The 23,979-nt window shown below is 50.9% G+C and overlaps 8 protein-coding genes; 7 read left to right on the top strand and 1 right to left on the bottom strand.

Moving 5' to 3' along the window:
• Positions 1 to 11,023: 11,023 nt before the first annotated feature.
• CHC_T00003044001 (hypothetical protein) lies at positions 11,024 to 11,407 on the top strand. Its single transcript, XM_005714867.1, has one exon. It carries the CDS (start codon positions 11,024 to 11,026, stop codon positions 11,405 to 11,407), a length of 384 nt encoding a protein of 127 aa, XP_005714924.1.
• A 34-nt stretch (positions 11,408 to 11,441) lies between these two features.
• Positions 11,442 to 12,116, top strand: CHC_T00003043001 (hypothetical protein). The gene has a single exon (XM_005714866.1). It carries the CDS (start codon positions 11,442 to 11,444, stop codon positions 12,114 to 12,116), a length of 675 nt encoding a protein of 224 aa, XP_005714923.1.
• Positions 12,117 to 12,370: 254 nt separating this feature from the next.
• On the top strand, positions 12,371 to 13,586 carry CHC_T00003042001 (hypothetical protein). Its single transcript, XM_005714865.1, has 3 exons — positions 12,371 to 12,802; positions 12,878 to 13,322; positions 13,546 to 13,586. Exons 1-3 carry the CDS (start codon positions 12,371 to 12,373, stop codon positions 13,584 to 13,586), a joined length of 918 nt encoding a protein of 305 aa, XP_005714922.1.
• Positions 13,587 to 13,604: 18 nt separating this feature from the next.
• On the bottom strand, positions 13,605 to 14,900 carry CHC_T00003041001 (hypothetical protein). The gene has a single exon (XM_005714864.1). It carries the CDS (start codon positions 14,898 to 14,900, stop codon positions 13,605 to 13,607), a length of 1,296 nt encoding a protein of 431 aa, XP_005714921.1.
• Positions 14,901 to 16,017: 1,117 nt separating this feature from the next.
• On the top strand, positions 16,018 to 18,901 carry CHC_T00008703001 (acid-thiol ligase). XM_005714863.1 is given in 2 exon segments: positions 16,018 to 18,603; positions 18,604 to 18,901. The coding sequence occupies 1 exon segment, from the start codon at positions 16,018 to 16,020 to the stop codon at positions 18,601 to 18,603; it is 2,586 nt and encodes an 861-aa protein (XP_005714920.1). The 3' UTR covers positions 18,604 to 18,901.
• Positions 18,902 to 18,963: 62 nt separating this feature from the next.
• CHC_T00003040001 (hypothetical protein) lies at positions 18,964 to 19,422 on the top strand. The gene has a single exon (XM_005714862.1). The coding sequence runs from the start codon at positions 18,964 to 18,966 to the stop codon at positions 19,420 to 19,422; it is 459 nt and encodes a 152-aa protein (XP_005714919.1).
• Positions 19,423 to 19,524: 102 nt separating this feature from the next.
• CHC_T00003039001 (hypothetical protein) lies at positions 19,525 to 19,860 on the top strand. The gene has a single exon (XM_005714861.1). It carries the CDS (start codon positions 19,525 to 19,527, stop codon positions 19,858 to 19,860), a length of 336 nt encoding a protein of 111 aa, XP_005714918.1.
• A 737-nt stretch (positions 19,861 to 20,597) lies between these two features.
• CHC_T00010018001 (60S ribosomal protein L14) lies at positions 20,598 to 21,774 on the top strand. XM_005714860.1 is given in 5 exon segments: positions 20,598 to 20,661; positions 20,854 to 20,993; positions 20,994 to 20,996; positions 21,114 to 21,518; positions 21,519 to 21,774. The coding sequence occupies 2 exon segments, from the start codon at positions 20,994 to 20,996 to the stop codon at positions 21,516 to 21,518; spliced, it is 408 nt and encodes a 135-aa protein (XP_005714917.1). The 5' UTR covers positions 20,598 to 20,661; positions 20,854 to 20,993; the 3' UTR covers positions 21,519 to 21,774.
• Positions 21,775 to 23,979: the final 2,205 nt, after the last annotated feature.

Raw genomic sequence — 23,979 nt, 5'->3', positions numbered from 1 at the left:
CACTTTGCGAAACCAGAGGGGAGGAATCCGTTCGCGTCGTCTGGGAATAGGTGTCTGCGAGCTGCATCCATGTCCTCACTTGATGGCTCACTTGATGACATTTTTTGAGGACTGGTTACAGTAAGGCTGTTGCTGCAAGTGAAGAACCGGACCAGAGCCGGCAGAGAAGTAGTGTTTGCACGTACGGTGTTAGCCGGCGTCCGGGTGCCGATGTACCTCATAGCGGCAGCAGAGTGCGATGGGACTGTGTCTGTAGTCCCGGCGTTTTCTGGAAGGCCAGCGCAGGGAAGCGAAAAGAGAGGCGGGAAGTTTGGTTTTGCGTCTGAATTGAGGGTCCATGGGAACTCGTCAAGGTTATCAGGAGAGGGTGTGCCTGGGACGGATGATGTGGAGCTCATGGTAGATGCAGTAGAGAAGGAAGAGGGCGTAACTCTGGTCTGGGCTGCGGCGTATATACCGTGCTTGTTTCATAGACTACATGTACAAAACATTATGCCTTGTAGTCGCAGCAACACGTCACTTCTATGAAACAACCACGTCCTACCTTACTGATTACAGTAAAGGGGGGGGTGCTCTAAATGTCGGACAAAAACCTCAATATTAAAAGGAAAAAGTACTTGTAATTGTCAAGCAATCACCATTTTTTATGTTTTGCGACGTCGCACTGGAACACTCTCAGCCGTTCGTCTACTGGGACTTGGTGAAAACAAGCACGGACAAAGACGAGGAGTGAGATTGAAGCGCGCGGACACTTTTGCACCCCAACTGCGCACAAAGATCGGACATCGAAGCCAATTAAAAAATAGAAAAGTATGCCTGTTTTGTATTTTTGGGTTGTTACACTCTTATACGTAGCAAGCTGTGAGCAATCGATTGAGATATTTTTTCTTTAATTTCAACCACGTCGTTCTGAGATACGGCGCACTGTCTGGCGCCGTTACGGGCGGCGGTGCACCTTGGCCCGTGTCGGAGATATTTTTCAAAATACTTTGCATGTCCGATCTTTTTGTCACTGTCCGACAATTGCAGCACCCCCCCTTTATGTGGTAAGTGTAAGATTAGGGTCCCGCTCAGCTCTCTGACAGACTGTAAACAGGAGCTGAGCAGGACGGTGACGATGTATGTGACGTGTACAGTAATTTACACGTGCACTACAGTGCTCACCCCGACCGTCAGGTCGTCCTCTTCGCCAGCAGAATGGGGACTCTATAGCAAGAAAGAGTCCCCGAGGACGACCCGGTCAGCGTTAGCGGGATCCTTAGGGGATCCTGCGGGCGAGGAGGACCACGCCAAGATGGAGGGGGAGCAAAGATGTAGCGAGATGGGGTCATTTAGTGGGAATTTTAATAGGAAAGTTTATTTCTAGTGTAGTCTAGGCCATTCTACCTGTTGAGTAGCTACCTTCTAGAGTTCTATGAAGGTCCCGGTTCGGAGCGACGGGGAGTTGGAGAGGCAGGCACAACAACCGACTAACCACCGGAGCCCCCAACCTGACTAAGACAGAGCGTCAATTAGACCCTCTAAGTCAAAAACCCCAAAACCAACCGAAACTTTCGAAGTAAGTCAAACAATCCAAAAAATTGTCCACGTGTCCACTGGGCACGTGAAAACTGGTAGCATCGCTAACGGGTTTTTAACCGCTATTTCTATTTCTATTGCAATTCCCATTGGATTTACAGTGTGTAAGCCAGAGGCTGACAGTAAGCCCGCCGAGGCTGAAGTCACAGAGGTCACAACGGTGACACGTGTCGAAAAGGAAACGAGCCCCCCTCCCGAGGAAGCTAAAGTAGTGGCTGTTTCTACGGTACTAGAGCGTACAGTACTAAAAAACGAAGTTGATTTTATCGCGGGGCTCAAGAGCCAAGAATTGGACCGCGGGCCAACCATTGACCTAGTCCCCCGGTCCACCCCGCGAAGTGGGGCCAAGTGTTCAACGTGCAATACGTATAAGCCTACACATCAGGCGTGGCACGAGCATTACTTAACCGAAGACCACATTAAGGCACTCATTAGTGCACGGGGATTTAATAGTGCGGTACAGTATTTGGACAAGGAGTACAAAAAATATTTAGTTCTTAAGTGTGAGCTTTGTCACACCAATTACAGTAATATTTTACAGTATAACGTCCATAAGGGCGACCCTGAGCATATAAGGCGAAAATCAGAACAGCTCCGCTTGGTCCACTTGGCATCTCAGAAAGGCTCTATCAACCGCTGGCACACTATTGCCAAGCCCCCCAAGGTATCCGCCAAATATATTGGGAAAACCATTTCCCACTACAAGAAGTACTCTAAGCGGGCCTAGTAATAAAAACATTGTTTGAGTTCAAAACAAAAAGTGCTTACACACTAATTATTTCACAAAAACAATATCCTTGCAATAATAATAATAATAATAATAATAATAATGGACACCGAAAATGCATTGGCCCAAATGCAACAACAGATCGCTGCATTATAGGAGCAAGTAGCTCAGACTAGCCAAGAAAACAAACATCTACATAACTAGGTTACAATAGCAAACCAAACTATAGCTGGTATGAATCAAAGTGGAATACACATTGAAAGACTAAAGACAGGTAAACCGGAAAAGTTTACAGGTCAAAACGTGCGAAGCTGGCTTAAAAGTTTAGACAACATATTTTCAACGCAACCAAATGTACCCAACGATATCAACCGTATCAAGTACGCAGTGAGCTATATGGGAGGAGCAGGATTACAATGGTGGGAACTAGTCACCCTGAACGGCACGCCGATACAGACATATGAGGACTTCCAAAGAGAGATCCTTAGCTACTTCGAACCAGTAAACAGGGAGCTTACCGCGAGGAAAACGCTTAGCAATATAAAACAAATAGGTAAACTAACCCAAGTGGCTGAATACAACAGGGAATTTTCAAAATGGCTACTGCAAATTCCATCAATGACTGTGGCTGAACAAATATTCCATTACAGCCAAGGACTGAGAACTCGAACACGTATTGAAGTGGAAAGGGCAGAACCCTCGACGTTACAAGAGGCTATGAAAATCGCAGATAGACTTGACAGTCTGTACACATACAACCAAGGATTCTTTGGAATGAGTAGGACTACTTCAAACTTTATCGGGAGACCAACACCAATTCAGATAGGAAACATTCCTTATCTGAAAAGCAAAAACTCTCGTACGCAGAGAAAAAGCGGTGAATCGAGAACAGATTATGTTTCGTATGTGCAAAACCAAATTGCATTGCGCGTAACCATTACAACAAGCCTTACATGAACAACAAGGCATATTCTCATAAGAAAAACTAGCAGTTCCACTGAAGGGTCTCGGCACATCAGTGGAAACTTGCAAAATTGCCGACTCCCATAAGAAACAAATCAAAAAACACAAAAAACCAGAAAATACAAAAAGCACCAGAAGAAGACCTTAGGTCAAAGATATCAAAGTAGAGAAAATAATAATTGGAAACTATGTGCATTTTCACCATACAGGAAAAGGAGAAAATCACAGAGACAAAGCCTACTGGTTTACATGGGAAGGGTACAAAGTAGTACCGCCAACTTCTCATGTAACATCCTTGTGGATAGTGGGTGTGAGGAGATGGTCATATCAAAGAAATATGCAAGAAAATTGAAAATGAAAAGAGCGGAAACTAGTCTCAATGCAGAACTATTGGACCGAACATTAGTTTCAATGGAACGTTGTTGCGAGAATCTAAACATACGGATTGGAGAAGCTACCATCAACGTACGGTCATACGTAGTGGACTGGATCGCCTACGACTTAATCTTAGACAAGGCGTGGCTATCTGGAGCCAACCCAATAATCAACTGGAAACATTACCGTATGCTCCTCAAAGAAGGGCCTAGATTAATAACTGTGGACGCAGAGGCTCTTCAACATGGGGAAGCCCACCCGAAATTCATGTTGACGAGTAAGCAGGTCGTGAGACTAGCAAAAAAGCAAAAGAGTATGATATATCATGTAGTGTTAAAAAGCAGTGAAGAAAAAAGAACAGGGGAAGGTCCTAAAGCGCTTAAAGATGAAGAATTGATGGGTATGATGGAAGAATACAAAGATGTATTTCCCAAAGAGCTACCGCATGGACTACCACCAAAACGATCAGTGGAAATGAGTATAGATATGGAGAAAGATGCAAAACCCAAGATGGGGCCAATCTATAAGCTCTCAAGAAAAGAATTCGAAGAAATGAAAAAACGGATTGAGGAGGCTCTATCCCTAGGATTTATCAGACCAAGCATAAGCCCTTGGGGAAGTCCAGTACTATGTACACCTAAAAAGATGGAAGTCTCCGAATGTGTATAGATTACAGAGCATTGAACAAACAAACGATAAAAAATCAGGTTCCGTTACCGAGAATTGATGAAGTATGGGATCAAGTCGGTGGAGCTAAATACTTCTCGACGCTAGATCTTAGATCTGGATATCATCAAATAAGGCTGAAAGACTCAGACATAGAGAAAACTGCTGTTAGGACGAGGTACGGACAATACGAATACTTGGTGACTCCATTCGGACTAAGGGGAGCACCTGGATGTTTTCAAACATTAATGAACAACATATTTAGGCCCTATTTAGATATATCTACAAATGTATACATTTGTTCTTGTATATCTTGACGATACACTTGTTTACAGCAAAACGAAAAAAGAGCACGTGAAACACCTCAAAACAGTACTAGACTTATTGAGAGAACACAAGCTGTATGGGAAACTATCAAAATGTGAATTTCTCTCTCAAAACATTGAATACCTAGGACACATCATTAGCAAAGACCGTATTCAAGTAAATCCAAAGAAAATTGAAGCAGTAAAGAACTGGGAAGCACCACAAAACGTAACACAAGTGCAAAGTTTTCTAGGACTTTGTAATCACTACAGAAGGTTTGTAAAAGACTTCGCAACAATTGCGACCCCTTTTTCAAACCTTACTCGAAAAAATAATCCCTTCAAATGGGAAAAGCCGCAAGCTTTAGCATTTCAGGAGCTAAAGCAGCGATTAACAGAAGCACCAGTGCTAAGATGCGCAGATCCAAATCTGCCATATCAACTAACTGCAGACGCATCTCAAACAGGTGTCGGGGCGGTACTGACCCAAACCGACGAATCCAGATGTCGTCCTGTGGCATACGCTTCTAGAAAACTGAATCCAGCAGAGCAAGGATACAGTACGCATGAGCGAGAGCTCTTAGCTATCATATATGCCCTGCATACATGGAGACCATACTTACATGGTTCTAAATTCAAGATCATGACTGATCATCATCCGTTAAAATATCTGGATACACAGAAAACATTATCTAGAAGACAAGCAAGATGGGTTGAAATCATGCAAAAATTCGACTATTGATTACATCAAGGGAAAATCAAACGTCGTAGCTGATGCACTATCTCGAAAATATAGAGAAGTACATCATACATCATCAAAAATAGTAAAACAGTTAATGGCATTCACAATGGTGAATGTAAGGCAAGAAACATTACGTAATCTACAAGAAGACTATGAGAACGACGAATCGTTCAAAGAAAAATTCCAGGATCCAGTAGAGCCCTATACAAAAACGGGACAACGGTTGTATTTCGATGAAAGGCTATGCATACCAAAAGGAGAACTCCGAAGGACCATTTTTCAAGATAACCACGAATCAGTATTTGGATCGCATAGAGGAAGTAATAAAACGACTTCACTTATATCAAGGCATTACTATTGGCCAACTATGAAGAAAGATATCCACAATTACGTGAGAAAATGCCTTAAATGCCAAGAGGCAAAGAGCTCAACTCAGAACCAACTTGGAAACCTAAGACCGTTTCCACCTCCAACTAAGAAATGGGAAGTCATTTCAATGGACTTTGTATTCGATTTACTTAAAACAATGGACGGCAAAACCGCAATTATGGTCGTTGTAGATAAACTATCAAAACGAACACACTTTATACCATTCGGATCGGACAACAGCGCCAAAACCATAGCAACAACGTTCTACAAAGAAATCTAAAACACCATGGACTACCGCGAAAAATAATATCAGATCCAAATACAAGATTCACAGGGTCCTTCTGGACTGAACTTATGAAAATGCTTAAAGTTAAACTAAACTTCTCAACAGCATTTCACCCACAGACTGATGGACAGTCTGAAAGAGCATTTCGCACACTTCAGGAAATGCTACGCTGTTATGTAAGCTACACTCAGAAAGACTGGGAAAAATATCTACCAAGAGTAGAATTTGCTTACAACAATCATGTCAACGATACTACTCGCCAAACGCCATTCTTTCTGGAGTACGGTCAACACCCGTTCGCAATATCTGATATACTCCATTCGGATATAAGCGAAAACATGCACTCAAGAAATACCTCTGCATATCGTTTTCTTCAGGAACTCTACACTGCAACTAAACTCGCAAAAGAATCAATCAACCAAGCCAAAGCAAGAAGCGCCGAAACAGTTAATAAACATCGAAAACAATTAACATTCAAGGTAGGCGACAAAGTTATACAATCAACCAAGAATCTACCAATCAATCCAGGGAGAACCAAGAAATTCGATCCGAAATACATCGGACCATTCACAGTATTGGAAGTCCTAGCAAGTGAGACTGCATACCGATTAGAACTACAATGTCAATACTGAAATATTCATCCAACATTTCACATATCGCTTTTGAAACCATACCAAGAAGACCCGAACAGACAACAAGAACCAAAGAAGTTCAAGATCCATACAACCGCAGACAAGAAACTCATTGAATGAATTATTACTCATCGCATATACGACAGACATGTACAGTTCCTTGTGCACTTCAGGAACATCAATCCAATTGACGACACATGGATAGACAAGGATGACCGTGCAATCACACAACAACTCATACAAACGTACAATGACCACCTATTCGCGGACGATTAATCGTTTGAAAAGGGAGGAGTTCTAAGATTAGGGCCCCTCTCAGCTCCCTGACAGACTGTAAAAAGGAGCTGAGCAGGACGGTGACGATGTATGTGACGTGTACAGTAATTTACACGTGCACTACAGTGCTCACCCCGACCGTCAGGTCGTCCTCTTCGCCAGAAGAATGGGGAATCTATAGAAAGAAAGAGTCCCCGAGGACGACCCGGTAAGCCTTAGCGGGATCCTTAGGGGATCCTGCGGGCGAGGAGGACCATGCAAAGATGGAGGGGGAGCGAAGATGTAGCCAGATGGGGTCATTTAGTGGGAATTTTAATAGGAAAGTTTATTTCTAGTGTAGTCTAGGCTACTCTACCTGTTGAGTAGCTACCTTCTAGAGTTCTATAAAGGTCCCGGTTCGGAGCGACGGGGAGTTGGAGAGGCAGGCACAACAACTGACTAACCACCGGAGCCCCCAACTTGACTAGGACAAAGCGTTAATTAGAACCTCTAAGTCAAAAACCCCAAAACCAACCGAAACTTTCGAAGTAAGTCAAACAATCCAAAAAATTGTTCACGTGTCCACTAGGCACGTGAAAGTAAGCCTTTCTTAATTCACATAATTACATTACACTGGTGTAATGATATCCACTTCCGATTGACAAGCATGTTGTCGACCGCGTCCTCGTGCGGATATTCCGCCTCGTGCATGTCGGGCATCATATCAGCACTCGGCAGAATATCTGCACTTATGCAACCCACACTTATGGACCGATTCAGTTATACCAACCCCTGTTTATTGAGACAGCCATTTCGCAGGAAATACTGCCCTATCGTCGGGCACAGTAATTCTAAACCAGTGATATTATTCTAACCAGATTTATTATTATTATTATTGTGAACTTCAACTTATGATAAATACGGCAAATTCGCTTTGGCTATATCTCCGAAAGTTTTGAGCGCAAACCGTTTGCACCTCCATATTTGAATTTCCCGCCTCAATGTTGACCGGGAGCTGTCCCGCCCAAATCAGAGGACCACAGGACAAAATCTTGCCACCACATTAGACGCATGGATCCATTCATGTGACATCCAAGTAACCTCCAGCGACTCGAAGCCATCATGATTTCATGATGGCGGAATCCTTGGGGGTGCTTAAGCACCCCCAAGGATTCCGCCACATTACAAAGGCGATGAAAGACTCAAGACTCAGAAACGCAAAACATGCTGTTGTCACGAAGCAATTTTCCCTTCGCGCGGCCGCCCGGCTGTTCGACGTTCCATGGTCGACATTTCCTCTTTACTATCACAACCCCATCCCTTCGCTGATCGGAACTGGACACCCTAACTCCCTCACAGCACAAGAAGAAAGCATTATCGTGAATTCAGCCATCGAATTCGCTCAAAATGGCAGCCCTCTTTCACGAGAATCTCTCAAGGATTTAATACAACACTTTTGCTAACATCTTCCTGTACACCGTCAGGCATCCATACCCTTCAAGGACCTGCGTCCCAGCGATGGCTTTCAGCCCGGGGGTTTTAAGCGCCATGAGCAGCTCTCCCTAAGACGGAGTTGTAACTTGGAACACGATAGATCAATTGCCATGTCCGTGCACAACATGGCGGAGTACTTTACCCGTCTGAGCCAGGTTTATCAGGAATACGGAATCACGCACGGCTCCCAGATTTTCAATCTGGTTGAGTCTGGGTTTTCTACGAGAACTGCACACAGATCCCGGGCAAAGGCTGTAGAAGAGAAGAAGGGAAGGTCAAACGCAAGAGAGATGAAGTGGTCAAAGAATGCCGACCATGTCACTGTTATGCCCATTGTATCAGCAGACGGCCGAGTATATGACTCAGTTGAGATCTTACGCGGGAAGCGTTCTAAGTGGAGGCTACGTCCCGATGGGACCCGAGAAACACCAGCATGCTTTTTGCCGGAGAATGCTCGTGTAGCATATCGAGATCCCGCTGGTATGGACACGGAGATTTTTAATGCGTTTGCGGAGTGGTTTGTGACAGCGACGACAGAGCCGCGGTCACGGCACCGCTATATTGTTTTGACGCTTGACGGATACGGGGCTCACAAGTCCTTCAAAGACTTGCAGCTTTTGAAGAACAATGATGTAGTCGTCATAGCTTTGCCTGCTAATACCAGCCATCGGACCCAGGTGTTAGACTACTCTATCTTTTCCCCATTCAAGAAGTATCTTCGAAATGCTCTAAATGACAGGGTACTTACCTCTGCAGAAAGTACCCGCAACGATGTTTATACATTATGCGATTTGGTGCATGACGCGTATAAGCGACCCTTAACCTACAGTAATATTGTTAGTGGGTTTCTTGCGTGCGGAATGTGGTGCCTGAGGCGCAAGCGCTCCGTCCCAGAAGTCATCAAGTTGGCTGACATAACTAATATCGGTGACCATCCATCTCGAGAGGCAGCTTTCCAATCTTTCCCCAGTTAACAGAAAGCTTTACCAAAACTCGTAACCTACTTCGCTCTGATGGGCCTGTCGCCGAGAATGGAACGCTCAATACGAAAGGTGGTTTGTTATTGACGATTCAGAATGTGTTGAATCACTTAGAATCTAGAGCTATCGCTAAGGAAACTGCAGCTGCGGAGAAGGCTGCTCGTGAATCCACGGCCTCGCGACACCGCTTGGAACGAGAGACTGAGGCGGAAGAGCGAGCCCGTGCTCGCCGCGGTGCTGAAGAAGCACGCATTTTGCATGTGACTTTGATGTCGTGGCGCGGTGTGAGGGCGAGAGTCTTGCTGGATTCAAGAGGACATCGAAGGGTGATTGCACGTCATCGTGCACTCGGGAAACTGGGGATACCGCCCCAAAATTAATAAAAAATGGTGTTTTATGCATGCGTCTTGGTTAGGAATTGTCTGAAAACAGCAACTCAGGGGTGGATTAAGCCCCACCTCGAACGAGGTGGTGTTACATCTGTTCTTTGATTGGGGAGGGCGTCTCCTCCAATATTGCATCAATAGAGGCAACACGTATGTCGACAAAGTTTGAGCACAAAGGCTCATCGGGAAGTACTATTTTCAATTAATATATGATTCTGGTTAAGAATAACGGTGGGGCTGATACGACGGAATCTGTTTCTATCAATACAAACGTCTCGGCGTTGCGGTTCCAACCGACTTGGTTTCATATCTTAAGTCAGTCTGAAACTGGAGTTATGCTAAAGAAACCCGAAAGGCCCCAAAAAATTTTGTCACGAAAGCCGCGCACAGGGCTAAGGGTACCCTTTTCACTGGCTCAATGTGGGACGCATAAGAAGTTATGATAAATATGCGAATGCAGTGCGTATTCGAAGAAAACTGCCTTTTTTTGGACGGGAGAATTGGTCTCCAAAGTGTGCCAGGGTCAAAGTGGGACGACGAGAAATTTCATGTCTTGCACGCTTCATCTGTAATGAAACCCAACAAAGCCGACGCTGCCGTGTGCTTGCGGGTCCTCAACAACTCGCCTTCCTCAACCTGCATCCGCTGTTTTCGGGCTCTTGGCCATTGCGAAATTGGCAAGTCCTCGCAAACTATGTCTTCGAGATGCGACACCGCAGACTGCGCTTTCAGACGTTTCTGAGAGTCAATATTTTTTTTGTTTGCAGTATCATTCTCTACATTAAACTCCTGAATGTGATAAACGTTGGGTACGGGCGCTTTTGGAGGATTCCGCCCCTCCAAACGAGCACGAACGGACTGCAAATTGCCAACCGTCGCTGCGTTTCCTGTTGCGAGGAATTTTCTATTAGATTTCTTAGGTGTGGGGTTCTTTGACAGGCATATATTCTTTCTCAGAATGTTGCGCAACACATAATCATTATTGGGAGCGACGGAAACCTCTGCAAAAGCATGAGCAGAAAACTGACCGTTTGTAAGAGCATGTGAATATGTTTCATCAAACGAATATATTTAATTCGTTGCGAAATAGTTTACCAAAATCATATGCGCGAAACTATGCGGCGCGGCATTATAATTTTGGTGTCACAATTTGAGCCTTGTCACAGATTGAGCCTGTGAGAAGGGTACTGGCCAACTGATGCACTCCTCCTGCTCACGGGCAGCCGCCCAGCCAGAGGGACTAGCTAGTGTACCAGCACGAGATAATGTTACTCGTCCCACCCATGCGACCTCAACCTTTCCCTACTTTTTCCTGTGCGAATGCACTACAGGAAGAAGGAAATTACTCATTCCGCTCCACCTTATCCCACAGAACACCTGCGCTCTACCCCGCTGCACAAGACCGTCGACCGCGTCGCATTCCGAAATCTGTCCGGACACATCCTCACAACAGAACAGTTGACACCGGCCTACACTGCCAACATACAAGCTATCCGCCCCCCCAAATCCAAATCATTCCACAACTCAACACCTACAACACCGCCCGACGACAAACTTCGCCCCTCGCATCAAGCCACCCACACTCTACAAGCAACTTAAAAGCCACACTCGAGCCCCAATTTAAAGCCTATATTCTCGTCGTACGATAACCAAGACCGTCCCATTACGCCAACTGCCATATCAATGCTCTCCCCGGACTCGCGCTTCAGTGCACCGCTGCACTTTCGCACAAGCCCGCCGCTTCCACTTTTTACCCCGCCCGTGACGCCCAGCTGCCATCTTCGCCATAATGGCACCTCATCTAACCGTCGTAAGCAGAGCACGAATACTCCCCCCTCGCGACACCGTTGTTCCCGGTGTGGCCACTCCGGCCATAACGTCAGGCGTTGCCCGCAGGCTGCCGTCCCGGAGACTTCCCTCGCCCGAGGCGGCGGCAGCTGGTTCCAGCAGCGCTGCTCTTCGTGTGGCAAGGCCGGCCACAACGCCCGCGCCTGCCCTGAGCGACTGCGCCGCGAGTGTCATATATGTCGAGGGACAGCGAAACTGCCGTGCTCGAAATGCGACGGCAGCGGGTTTGCGGAGGGAAGGGAGTTGATGAACGTAGAGGTGAAGAAGGCGGAGGTGGGTGGGAGAAGGGAGAGAAAGGTCGTGTGGTTAAGCCCGGAGCAGAAGAAGATGGCGGACGCGGCGCGGAGCAGGGCACGCTTTGTCGGCGTGGCACTGGAGAGGGAGGAGTTGGTGGGCGGGGAGAGCGTGGAGAGGATGCGAACGGTGAAGAAGACGGTGACGTTGGAGAATCGATGCGCTAGGTGCCTAGGGAGGGGCTTTCTCAGCTGCATGGCGTGCAGCGCTGATTGAAAGTTCCATACGTTTTTTAAACCCGCCTGATCACCCCCAAATTATCTCATCGAGATTGCTTTCCCTGGCAGATTGCATCTTGCGCCACATCGAACCCGCGCCCTTTCGCGCCGCCCCGTTTCTCCATCTCCGCGCACCCAATCTCCTCCACCGCCATGAGCCGTACCGCCCCCGCCATCCACCCTTGGCGTCACCGCAACCGCCCGCCCCCTTCCAACCGCGCCTCGCTCTGGTTTGCCGCTATCAAACCGCCCATGTACACCGTCGCAATTACCCCCATCCTCGTCGGCTCCCTCGCCGCGCATGCCGAGACCGGCTTCCTTTCTCTTCGCACTCTCTGTCACTTTCTTCTTTCCGCCGTTCTCATCATTGCTTGGCTCAACATTACCAATGACGTCTTCGACTATGACGCAGGAATTGACGGCAACAAGCCAGAGTCAATCGTCAACCTCTGCGGAGCCACCCGCACCGCCCGGAACACGCTCTTTCTTATTGCCAACGTGATCCTTGCCGCAGGTTTTGCCTGCCTCGCGAAACTCTCAAAAACGGGCGGCCAATTTGATCCGACAGTCCCTGCACTCATCTCCGTCGCAGTCGCTGGCGGTTACGTGTACCAAGGCCCACCCTTTCGCCTGAGCCACTACGGCCTCGGGGAGCCCATTTGTTTCGTCACCTGGACCATCTCCGTTGCCGCCGCCTACTACTCGCAACTCGCCACTTTCCCGCCCTTCGCCCGCCTCGTATTGCTGCGCCACCCCAAGCTGTCGGCGCGCATGCGCTACGTCCTGCAGGAACTTCTCTTCTCGTCCCACCATTACCTACTCGCGGCAGCCTTCCTGGTGGCCACGCCCACCGCTCTCATCCTTCTCTGCTCACACTTTCACCAGCTGGACGACGACAAGCTCGCCGGCAAGCGCTCGCCAATTGTTAGGCTGGGGACCCTGCGCGCTTCTATCTTGCTTGAAGCCGCACTTTTCGCATTTATGTCGGCGCATTCTGTGTTTTATGGCATGGGGATGCTGCCCGTACGGCCCTTCTTTTTGTCACTGTTGGCGATTCCCAGCGGGGTCAAGCTCGGTGCCTTTGTGCGCAAGAACCATCAAACGCCGCATGCGGTAAGACCGGCCAAGTACCATGCTGTTAGGTTCCATTTTGTGCATGGCATTTTGATTTCAATCGGGTTTTGGCTGACCACGCCAGCTGCACGCTCTGCATGGTGACTGCTTTTGTCATGCGAAGTTTGTTACAGACCCTACTTCTGCTTTAGGGGTTCTGGATGCAACATCTTCCCCTAGTCAGGTTTTCGTCGCCTTGGCTGTCGAACGCATCACATATGTAAAGACTTACTACAACTAAAATCACGTCCAGCGAGTGATTTCGCTTGCATCTGCTGATGGCATGTAAAGATGCACGGCTTGCTACCACAAAGCAAAAAGAATAAAGCAGTGCTATCAGCACTTTTTAGTATAGCCACACTCCAACACATTCTCAAGTGTTCGGACGCAGCCGTCCAAGCATCGAACTCACATCTTCAGATGGCAGCCTGGCCGATGGCGCATACATCGACTCAAACGCATCAAATGTGACATTGCACGCCCTCGGGTCAAGCAAGCTCTTGACACAAATTTCCGCCACATCCGCCCGACTAATCGCGCCCGATACATCCCCGTCCTGCTCCAGCATGATCGCCTTATTGCCACCCGGTTGGTCAGTGAACGACCCCGGGCGCACGATGCAGTACGTCAGCCCAGACAACCGCAACCGGTTCTCCGCCATGTATTTCCAAGCCGCGACGTCGTCCTTCGCGACAGCCCGCAAGCCCTTCTCGTCGAGCTCGGAAAAGTCCCGCGCCGTCACTGATGCACAAGATAGGAGCACAAAATCGGGCTGCTCCTGCGTCCGGTACGCCTTGAGATAGTCGACGCCGAGATAAAAGCGCCCGTCATCCTTTTCGGGCGACACGACGGGTTTCCGGAACTGGATCGCCATCTGCCGAACGTCTCCGCGGTCCAGCTCGGGGGCGTCCCGTCTCCGGGAGTGATCTTTAATGTCATACGCCTTGAACGACGAGATCGGAATCCTTAGCGACCCCCACTTGTTCTTGTATGACTTGATCTGCGCGCAGTACTCAACGCCCTCTCGGACCCCAGCCCCCGTCCTCAACACGATGAAATAATTCTTGCCGTCGCCAATGCACCGCAACAACAAACCCGAGAAGCCGCGAAGATTAAGGCGGGACGGGATCGTACGAACCTCTGCCATGCCTTCGTATTTGCTGAACACATGACCCATAAACGCGACGCGATTCGGCCCCGTGATCTGAAAGTTGACCCTTGGGGGCTTGGCGCCCTCTTCGCCTTCCTCCGGCACGACGCGTTTCCACTTGCCCAGATCGCCTTCATCCGCGAAGTTAAATAGGACCAACTTGGTAGCCTCAGCCCTTCCATAATACTGGACCCTCGAGTCCTGATATGCGCGAATCAAATTGCCTACACCTTCATATTCAATCGCCTCGGCCTCCTCCACACTCCTTGACCCCACGGCACAGACCACTTTATCGACATCGCCCGTCGCTTCGAGCAGCGAATCATAGTCGTCCAAGCTGCCCTTGACAAAGCTCACCCCTGTCCCCAGCAGATCCAGGGTCGAGCTGAAAAGATCGCGGACTAACACGCGCACATTGTAGCCACGCAACACAAGCTTGCGAACAATGACGCGGCCTGTTTCTCCAGTGGCACCAGCGACCAACACCTCAGGCGGCTGGTCATCCTCCTCGAAGAGCATGTCGCGGTCGACGTCGAACATCTCATCAGAATCGGGGCTCAGGCCAGTGGCGCGACGGATGCCGGCCAGAAAATCGCGGGCGGCGCCCAATGGGCCTTTCGGCTCAGCATCTTGCTTGGGGCCGCGGACGGGAGGGGGGCCGGCTGCGCTTGCACGTGGGCGGCTCGACGGGGAGGAGGGGCGGCAACCGCATCGGAGTGGGGGGGCGAAGCTGGATGTCCGTAGTGCCGCAGGACCGGGGACAAAGGCGGCGTGGAGAGACATTGTCCGGATGTGAGGCAGTGGGGTGGTTAGGACGAAGGGAGTGGGCTGGGGGTGAGAAGAGTGCATGTGAGTGTGAGCAATGGGTGGGATGGTGAGAATGTACGGATTTGGGGAAAGGCGTAATCTGAAAATCTCGACTTCACGAGCACCGCGGATCATATAATTTGGAGAACGAAAAGGCACGCAATTTGGTCTCAGCCGAATTTATTGGTACACTTGTCGAAGTTTTGTTCGCATGAAAGCAAAATTTTGCATCGGTTGAGCCTCACGGCGAAAAGCAATTAAAAAATTACAAAGCCCTCAAAATGAGAACAACAGGGTGCTCTACCAACGATACAACATGCGGGCTCTCCATCTTCTATCAAATGCTCTAAGAAATCGTTCAATTACAATGAATGAGAATAGCATACTGCCGTACCGTGGAATGCTTTCTGTAGAGCAAGCTTTGGTGGCTTTTCCCTCGAAGCTTTTTTAAAACCTTGTCTATCTATGCCCTTTTGGTTTTCGCCAAAGCACTGTCTAGATAAAAAAATGAGTGCTGTCGGTTGGATCCAATTTCGGGTTTGGCTTCGACTGGCAGGTCAATTCTATACACTCTTTAACTAAAACAAAATAAAGCAAACACGCACACGTACGTAATTGTCGATCTTTCACAAATGCAACTATCAGCAATGGTAGTTTTTCTCCAAAAACTTACGCACAACTTCGTTTTCACCAAAAACGCATACTACACATTCCAAAGTGTTTCGCCCCCATTCTTAGATGCCATCCTACTAGATCAACAGTTTTACATATTGACTACCGTCCATCAACCACCAGGAAAAACCCCGCATAGCTGCGTGCAAGCATCAATATGCCTCCGATAAGAGCAAGAGCAAGAGGATATACAAGGAGCGAGAGCGTGTTCCACCAAAACCTCACCACAGCAGACCGTGAAGAACTACTCAAATTGCAGACCTTGCGTGACATTCCCAAGTCAAAATATGCAACGCAGTCTTGCTTGACTGGAATTCCGTCAGGACGCAGCCGGAAGATCATCTACTCTCACGTAGAGATTTATAAGAATGTAGAAGAGATTGCTACTGATCTCCGCGAAGCAGGTGTTCGTCCACAATCAGTCTGTGCTTTTATTCTGCACAATTCCATTGAAGCGGTTGTTTACATACAAGCGTTGCAGTGGATTGGAGCCATTGCAGTTCCTATCGACCCTGGGTTATCTGAACAGGACATTTCCTTGGTGTTGAAGCACACCAAGGCCTTAACTGTTGTTTCCAAACTTGTTGATGAGGAAGAACAAGCAAGCGATGAACTCTTTCAAAAGATAAGGGCTGCTTGTGGACCGATTGAGTTGATTGAATGGTACATTGCACGCTCCACAAATAGGGGAGTGTTTCTCGATCGAAAGGACCGTCGCGCTGGAGAGGGAGCGGCATGGGCAGGCGGGGCAGGCGATTTCAAGTACGATCCTTCGGAGACGTCTGTTCGTCTGACGACTCCTGATGGAAGCGACTGCCTTTCCGTTGATATAACTCATCGCAGTATCACGACGGCCACCAGAGAGTTTTCTAATACTTACAGTCTGACAGCAGAAATGTCGACGTTGCTCATTTTCCCGATCCATTCTATACAGGGTTTGTTGTGCGTGCTCGCAAGCATGTACTCTGGTGGAAGTGTTGCAATTCGTGAGGGGAGCACTATTGAGCCAGAGAATATCCTCAAGCTTGCAGCAGACTACAAAATCAACTGGTTCTCAGCGAGTCCAGACATTGTTCTTTCTGTGTACGCATATGTTTGCCGTGACTCTTCTGTTCTGAAAAATGTCAACCTTTCGTTCATTCGTTCTGTTGATGGAACGATTCCAGAAGCCCAAATGCAAGCCATCGAACCGGCGTTGAGAACACCTGTTTTGGAGGCATATGGAACTTCAGAGACTTGTGGTATGGTTTCTGGGAGTAAAGACGTTGATTTTCGTCCAGGGGCTTGTGGACAAGCAATTAACGGATGTGAAATCATCATTTTGGACGCAACAGGAAAGGCTGTGTCCCCCACGACAGTAGGAAGGATCGCAGTCAGAGGGGTGCATATCTGCAAGGAATATATTGACAACGACGCTGCGAACAAGGAACGCTTTGTTGAGATAGCGGACGGAGACAGTTCCAAACGGTACTTTCTTACTGGAGACGAGGGCTTCCTTAGCAAGGACGGGTATCTATCAGTTACAAATGATGCCCGTTCACGTAAAAATGTCCCTCCGATAGTCCCCCTGACGCAGAAGGAGAATCTTAAGAATGCTGAGGAAGAGAAGGTGGCTGACGAGGCCCGTAAAAAAGCCGAGGAAGAGAAGAGGCTTGAAGAGGAAAAACGTTTACAAGAAGCGGAGAAACGTCGTCTTGAACAAGAAGAAGAATCTAAAAGACTGGCCGAGGAGAAAAGACAAGTAGAGGAGCACGAAAAAGAAGAAGCACGTCTTCGAACGGAGCAATCTGAAGTACGCGCATTAGCATCTATAGCAAATGATGACGACGATGACAGCTCTTCCAATCAAGCATCCAGATCCTTATCCTCCTCCCGACGAAGCTCCTCTCGAATTAACGAAGAAATGTTCAACATGATCATGGAAAGGCTGGATGGCATCGAGCGAAACCAGAGACGGCTCGAAGTCGACGTCGAGTCTGCGCATCGCCAAGAAATGGAAAGGCTGCGAGCCCTGATGGAGAAGTATGAGCAACGCGAAGCGACATCCCCTACTGCGAACCTCAACATGGACGTCATCAACAAGGCTGTTAACGCCGCTGCCGCCTCCGCTCAGAGCTCGAGCCGAGACACAGCCGCCGCAGCTCAGGCCGCGAAGGACGCCGCGGAGGCGGCGGCCGAAGCACGCGCGGCAGCTATAGTAGACACGTCTCCAAACGTGCTGGAAGTGGCGGACCCCGGCGCGGTACAGAAGACGGTGCTCGTCTCGCTAGATGACGTGGAGAAGGCGATGAACATGCATCCTGCCGTTGCGATGTCACGTGCATTCGGCCGTCCGGATAAGCGTTATGGCATGGAGGTGTTCTGCGCGATCAACCCCAAAGCAGGGGCCCGTGTGAGTGAGCCATGGCTGAAGCTGCATGCGCAGACGGTGCTTCCGGCGGCGTTCGTACCGAAGCAGTTCTTTTTCAAAGAGGATTTGACGGGAGATGAGGAACGCGCAACACTTTCCAACGAAAAGCAATTGAAGCGGATGTCTGCGTATGCTGGGTTTAAGAACGCGTCCAAAGTGGTCAAGCAGCCAGAATGGACGGCGGCGCAGGCAAAGGAGACGATCGCGTTGGCAGCACAGTCGAAGGGGAAGATGAATGCAAGCCCAAATAGTAACTCTGGCTCGGGGAGGATGTCTGGAACGCAGTCGGCGGTGCTGACGGGTAACAAGACTGCTTCCACGGGGGTTGCCTAAAGTAGTTGTGCTGCTGCTGCTGCTGCAGTTTTCGATAGTATAGGACCCCGATCGTAATCGCGGACACGTTCAGTAGACGTGGACGGTTCCAAGCATGTGGTAAATTTGTTTTGTTTTAGTAGCGTGGGCGTCGTTGCTAGGTGCCGTTGGCGTGCTCGAAGAACAGCGAGATAAAGGATGGCGAACAGCTGCGTAGGTGTGTCGCGTGAAGCGATTAGATAGGGACTTTGTACAACATGTTAAGGTCTTCCGCGGCCAAACGTGCCATGGCGATGATACAAAAATAGCCTGTTGGCGATAAAATCTCATCACGAAGGGGTTTGCTTGACAGCCTTCTTGTTCAAATCATCGTATCCAAGAATGGTCATGCTGCAAGTGATAACTACGACAAAGTTGATGATAAAGCGAAGCGCCATAAACCACACGAACAACTCGACAAAACTTGTCTGCTTCGCAATTACAGCGGCGAGGTATATGTCAGCAGCCGTGTACACCATACTGAACGGGAGAATAAAAGGCTCCACACTGGGATGCTTTGCGGAGACGGTCATCTTGAGCCAAGCGGCTGTGATGTCCAGGGCGGCGGCAGCCATGAGGGTGAGAATGTGCTGGGGAAAGGAGCGCGTGGCGAGGACGTGGAGAGCGTTGGAAGCGAAGAGGCTTGCGGCGGAAAGCGCGAGGAAAATGCCCTGGCGGGTGTTGGGCGTGCGCAAGGCGTGCACAGAGAAGGCAAGCACGGTACGAAAGGGTACCGCGCATAATAACAGAGCGACGGCATGGAACGGAAGAGCGTTCCCCGGCGGTTGTAGCGCGGCGTGAATGAGGATGGAGACGGTGAGTATGGCGATGCAGTGACCTGTTTAAAGGTAGGGGGCATGACAAGACGGGGAAATCGACGAGTTAGCTCTGGTATGGGGGAAAATGTGCGAAAGAAGACAAGGACGGACAACAGAACGCACCCATCCACAGGCGCCAGGCGATGGAGGAGCGGCGATGGCGCTGCTGGGCCTCAAGCTTCGGGGCGTCTACCTCATCGACCTCGCTTCCGACACTATCGTTGTTGAGCTGTTCTCTCTCGGCGGCAGCCTGGGCCTCTGCCATGGCCTTTGCAGCGCGGCGCGTGACGACCATAGCAAAGTTTTTTCACTGATCAGGCAGGTAGAAGTGGCGACGGTCAACACAAGCGGACAGTGTCCGGTGAAGGAGAGAGGTAGTGAGGTCGGGATGGTAGGGGGCTGCCAGCAGCGCCGCTGCTGACCTGTGCCCAATATGTCGCGCCACGACTCGACGTGTAAAATCACTGGCGCTGCTGGCCATGGGCCAACCAATATTTTTTTCTTTCTGACGCTGCCGCGGCTACTCGTTGCCGGTGTGTTCGCCTTGGCCGCGCGTGCGATCGCGCAGCTGGCGCGCGCGTAGCGCAGCGGCTTCCGCACTGCTCCGTCGCGACGCCTCCAGCGTCTCGTATGTGAGCTCGCGCTCGTCGTAGTACTTCTTCCGACAGACGACCCTGCGCGTCGCAAAGGGGAATCGCGTCCGGTTAGCACACAACGCCACGCCTCGTCCCGTTCGCCACTGCGGGCCTCGTTCGCGTGCACCACGTACCAGCTCAGCAGCGAGACGGCGCACCCCGTCTTAATCATGGTCTCCGCCGCGCGCATGGGGTCTTCTACAGTGCGCGCGAGGGGGGAGAGGGCGTCAGTGACCGCGGCGCAGGCGGTGCTCGCGGGAGGGAGCGGGAGGGAGCGGGAAGGGGATGCGTACTGTGTCTGTGCAGGTTGAGGGCGGCGATGGCGGCCCCGCCACCCAGGCCCGTGAGCGCGCTGGTGCGGAAGCACGGGGCCGTGGAGAGATCGTAGAGGAACGAGAGCTCGGATGGGGACGTGCTCGGCGCGGGCGGGGGGGCCGCGGCGCCGGTCTGCGGATCTGTCATGCCGGGGGGCGGAGGGGGCGGAGGGGGCGGAGAAGGGCCGTATCTGCGGGCGTCTGCAGGGATGCGAACCGCGTGTTGCGGGCCGCGCGGAGAGGGGCTCTCGAAGGCGCGGGGGGGGGGGGGGGGTCGGATGCGGCTCGGTTAAGGGTGGCGGTGGCGGGTGGGAGCGAGGAGAGAAATTGACGATGGCGGCAATGGCGGCAATGGCGGCAATGGCGGCAGTGGCGGAAGGTGCTCGTTCGTGCAGAATGAGACGGTCTGGTTTTCGATGCAAAACTGTAAAATTTTGCAAAACTTTCCGATTCGGCCAACCCTAGCTGCTAATTGGCCTGCGCCCACCCCGGCCGGCGCCCTTTGTCTGAGTCATCGTCCCTTTCACCGTCAAACTTTCTCTTCGCTATCGCCTTCCCACCGAGACTACGTGCATTTCCTCAGCAACCACATCCGCATTTGCACAATGGTAAGTTGGCGTTCGCGATCGCATCTCTCCGGGCCTCCCTCTCCCACCCTGCCCAATTCCGCGCGCGACAGCCGCCCAGTTTTCTAACATCCGATCTCACGCACGGCATCCCCACAGACCTTCACTCGTTTTGTCGAAACCGGGCGCGTCGCGATCATCAACTACGGGCCGCACGTGAACAAGCTTGTGATAATCGTGGACATTCTAGACCAATCGCGCGTCCTCGTGGACGGCCCCACCTGCGGGCTGCGCCGGCAAGTGTTCAACGTCAAGCGGCTTGCGCTGACGTCGATCAAGGTGGACGGGCTGGAGCGCGCCGCGGCCACGGACGTCGTCAAGGCCGCGTACGAGGCGGCTGACGTCGACGCGACCTTCGCCAAATCCGGCTGGGGAAAGAAGATCGACAGCAAGGCGAAGAGGGCCGCCCTCGACGACTTTGGCCGCTTCAAGGTCATGTGCGCACGTATTCAGAAGGGGAAGAAGGTTAGGGAGCAATTGGAAAAGCTTAAGACAGCCGCGTAAAAAGGGATCTCGCTTTCTTTTTTTTTGTCTCGTGCTTGTTTATCGCGTGCGTGCGGGCAGAGGGAGAGACGGTGGGGTGAGCGTGTGTGTATGTCCCGATGCGACCCGCGAGCGACGTCGAGATACGCGCGGCGATGGTTACGCACTTGTGGGGACTTTGGGGGCCTACAAAGCAAACGGCAGTCTTGTCATGATATGCTCAGCTCTGAACAAAAGTAGAAATACAATATATTACGTAAGACGTAGGAAAAGCAAAGTCTCCATACACGCACACCTACGACGATGGTCTCCTCCTCCACCACCCCCTCTCCCTCCCCCCTTCCGCCCACTGCCTGCTTCCCTCCGCGACAGCATACTCCAGCTGCCTGCCGCCCCTCTGGGCGGCGGCCTCGATATGGCCGGCGAGCGGGGCGACGACGTCATTAACGGCGACGACCATCCTCGCGGTGGCGGTATCGAGGTTTGCCAGCACGGTTTCCGCGGCGCGATCGACCTGGCGCTCGCTGTTCAGAAACAGCGGGCGCACGACGCCGGCGTAGAGCTCTGCGGCATTCTCCGCGTCGCGCCTGGTGAGCCAAGTGACGGCGGCAAACATGGCGGCGGTGTACACCGTGCTGCCGGGCAGGACGACGGCGAGGGTGGAGCGCAGCACGCCGTCGGCCGCGAACAGCAGCGCGGCCATGACCCAGTAGGTCTGCCAGTTGCGCAGGGCGGCGGCGCGGGCGGGGTCGGCGGCGGCGGCGGCCGCAGGGAGGTAGTTGGCGTCGCCGTCGTCGTCGTCGTCGTGGAGCGCGTCGACGACGACCGCGGGCGGCGACTCGAGGGCCTTGAGCGTGCGCCAGGCCGGGGCGAGCAGCCCCACGACCAGGATGGACAGGCGCAGGAAGAGCGAGAGGAAGGCGACGGCGACGGTGGCGACGAGGGCCAGGATGACGACGTTGCGCATGACCTTGTCCCAGCGGCGCGTGAGCGGGGACGCGGGCGGGGCGTGGCGCGAAGCGCGCGACATGGAGCGCGTGCACATTAGGGGGGGCGATGAAGGCGGGGATGGGCGGCGCGTTCGGGGGCGGGTGCGCATCGGGACGCGGTTGTCTGTGGTGGGTGGGATGGGAGAAGGAGTGCGAGAAGGATTGGGAGATGGAGTCGGGTTTCTTATGTGAGAGAAGGCGGGAGGGAACATGGCGGGTGGGAATGTTCGGTACTGGGGAATGAGTTGCGAAAGGAATGGCTCGTGGTACGTGTGGGGCGTGTACACGTGTAGAATTTGAAGGCAGGGATGTGGTGTCGTCGTGGGCACAGTGTGCACGTGTGAGAATGGGTTGTGGTTTCGGAGGAAGCGTAGAAAAGTCGGCCGTAGAAATGGGGGGGGGAAATGGCGTAGTAACGTGTAAAGCGTGTGCACGTGGTGCTCGGCGGGATAGTTTTGTGGATAAGCGGTCGATTTCTATGTTTTGATTTATCATCTCACCTCATCATTGTTACCTTATATCTCTATGTTTTCTTTTCTATCCCTATGCTCCGGTTTGTGACGATTTCGGGCGTCACAATAGTTTGTGACGTTTTGGGACATTTTGCGGTGACTCACCCTCTACAGGTTGGACCAGTGCCATAAATAGGTGCAGTGTCCTTACACCGTCTCCAAATTCACACTCAAACTGTGATTGGTTTAAGAGATGAGATACTGATTGTGACGGTGGGTTGGAGCGTGTCGCTCAATCGTCTCCAACCTCACAAAAATGATCAAATTCTCTCTTTTTGTGATGCCTGTTTGAGACGTGAGAGGTGACTGTTCCACACCAGGTCGCATATCTCTTCAAAAAACGTGCTCGTCATCTCAAAAAGTACCCCTTCTCTCACATCTCTTCAGTATTATGTCCCAAAACCGCCCCTGAGACCATTTCAGGCCCGCTTTCCAGGAGCAGCTTCCTTCAGCATATGTTATGCCCAGGAGACATATCAGCTATGATGAACATAGCCCCAATCCCCGATTATTCCGGGGAGTCGGAAGGAGAGATACTGAGGACATACAGGCTGCCGCTGGTGATGCTATTCCTCCAGAGTCTCAGCCAACGATTACGGCTCAGCAGCACTACCCCGAAAACCAACTGGGGCTTGTAGACCTCTACGATACGAGTAGCACTGCTTCGCGATCCGAAGAAGGTGTTCTGGACAGCTCGGGAGGCGTTGGAGATATTATTGTCGATGAAGGCGTGTCAACTGACCACATATCGCCAAATGTTTCCCCTCGTGCGCCTGTTCAGACCACAGAATGCCATCGAAGCTCTGCCAGTCTACCATTGGACGATTCCAACTTTCAGAACACGCCTCTGAGAAGTGGCCAGGCGCCCCCAGTGTTTTTGCCTGCAGAGGCTTTTGTTCACGAATCTCCCAACTCAGACTTGCAGTTCTCCTCCTCTGAAGAGCTCTTTCTACCCGGTTCAAGTTCCGCATCTTCTCAAGC

Source organism: Chondrus crispus, genomic scaffold (assembly GCF_000350225.1).
Source record: "Chondrus crispus Stackhouse genomic scaffold, scaffold_17, whole genome shotgun sequence".
NCBI classification, from domain to species: Eukaryota; Rhodophyta; class Florideophyceae; order Gigartinales; family Gigartinaceae; genus Chondrus; species Chondrus crispus.
The sequence above is the reverse complement of the archived record's forward strand: the minus strand, read 5'-3'. Positions and strand labels throughout refer to the sequence as shown.

Coding starts and splice junctions, on each gene's coding strand:
- CHC_T00003044001 (XM_005714867.1), top strand. CDS start 11,024: ATGTTACTCGTCCCACCCATGCGACCTCAACCTTTCCCTACTTTTTCC.
- CHC_T00003043001 (XM_005714866.1), top strand. CDS start 11,442: ATGCTCTCCCCGGACTCGCGCTTCAGTGCACCGCTGCACTTTCGCACA.
- CHC_T00003042001 (XM_005714865.1), top strand. CDS start 12,371: ATGTACACCGTCGCAATTACCCCCATCCTCGTCGGCTCCCTCGCCGCG. Junction 12,803..12,877: donor TCGTCACCTGGACCATCTCC/GTTGCCGCCGCC, acceptor CGCCACCCCAAG/CTGTCGGCGCGCATGCGCTA. Junction 13,323..13,545: donor GCTGACCACGCCAGCTGCAC/GCTCTGCATGGT, acceptor GCTACCACAAAG/CAAAAAGAATAAAGCAGTGC.
- CHC_T00003041001 (XM_005714864.1), bottom strand. CDS start 14,900: ATGCTCTTCGAGGAGGATGACCAGCCGCCTGAGGTGTTGGTCGCTGGT.
- CHC_T00008703001 (XM_005714863.1), top strand. CDS start 16,018: ATGCCTCCGATAAGAGCAAGAGCAAGAGGATATACAAGGAGCGAGAGC.
- CHC_T00003040001 (XM_005714862.1), top strand. CDS start 18,964: ATGGTCATGCTGCAAGTGATAACTACGACAAAGTTGATGATAAAGCGA.
- CHC_T00003039001 (XM_005714861.1), top strand. CDS start 19,525: ATGTGCGAAAGAAGACAAGGACGGACAACAGAACGCACCCATCCACAG.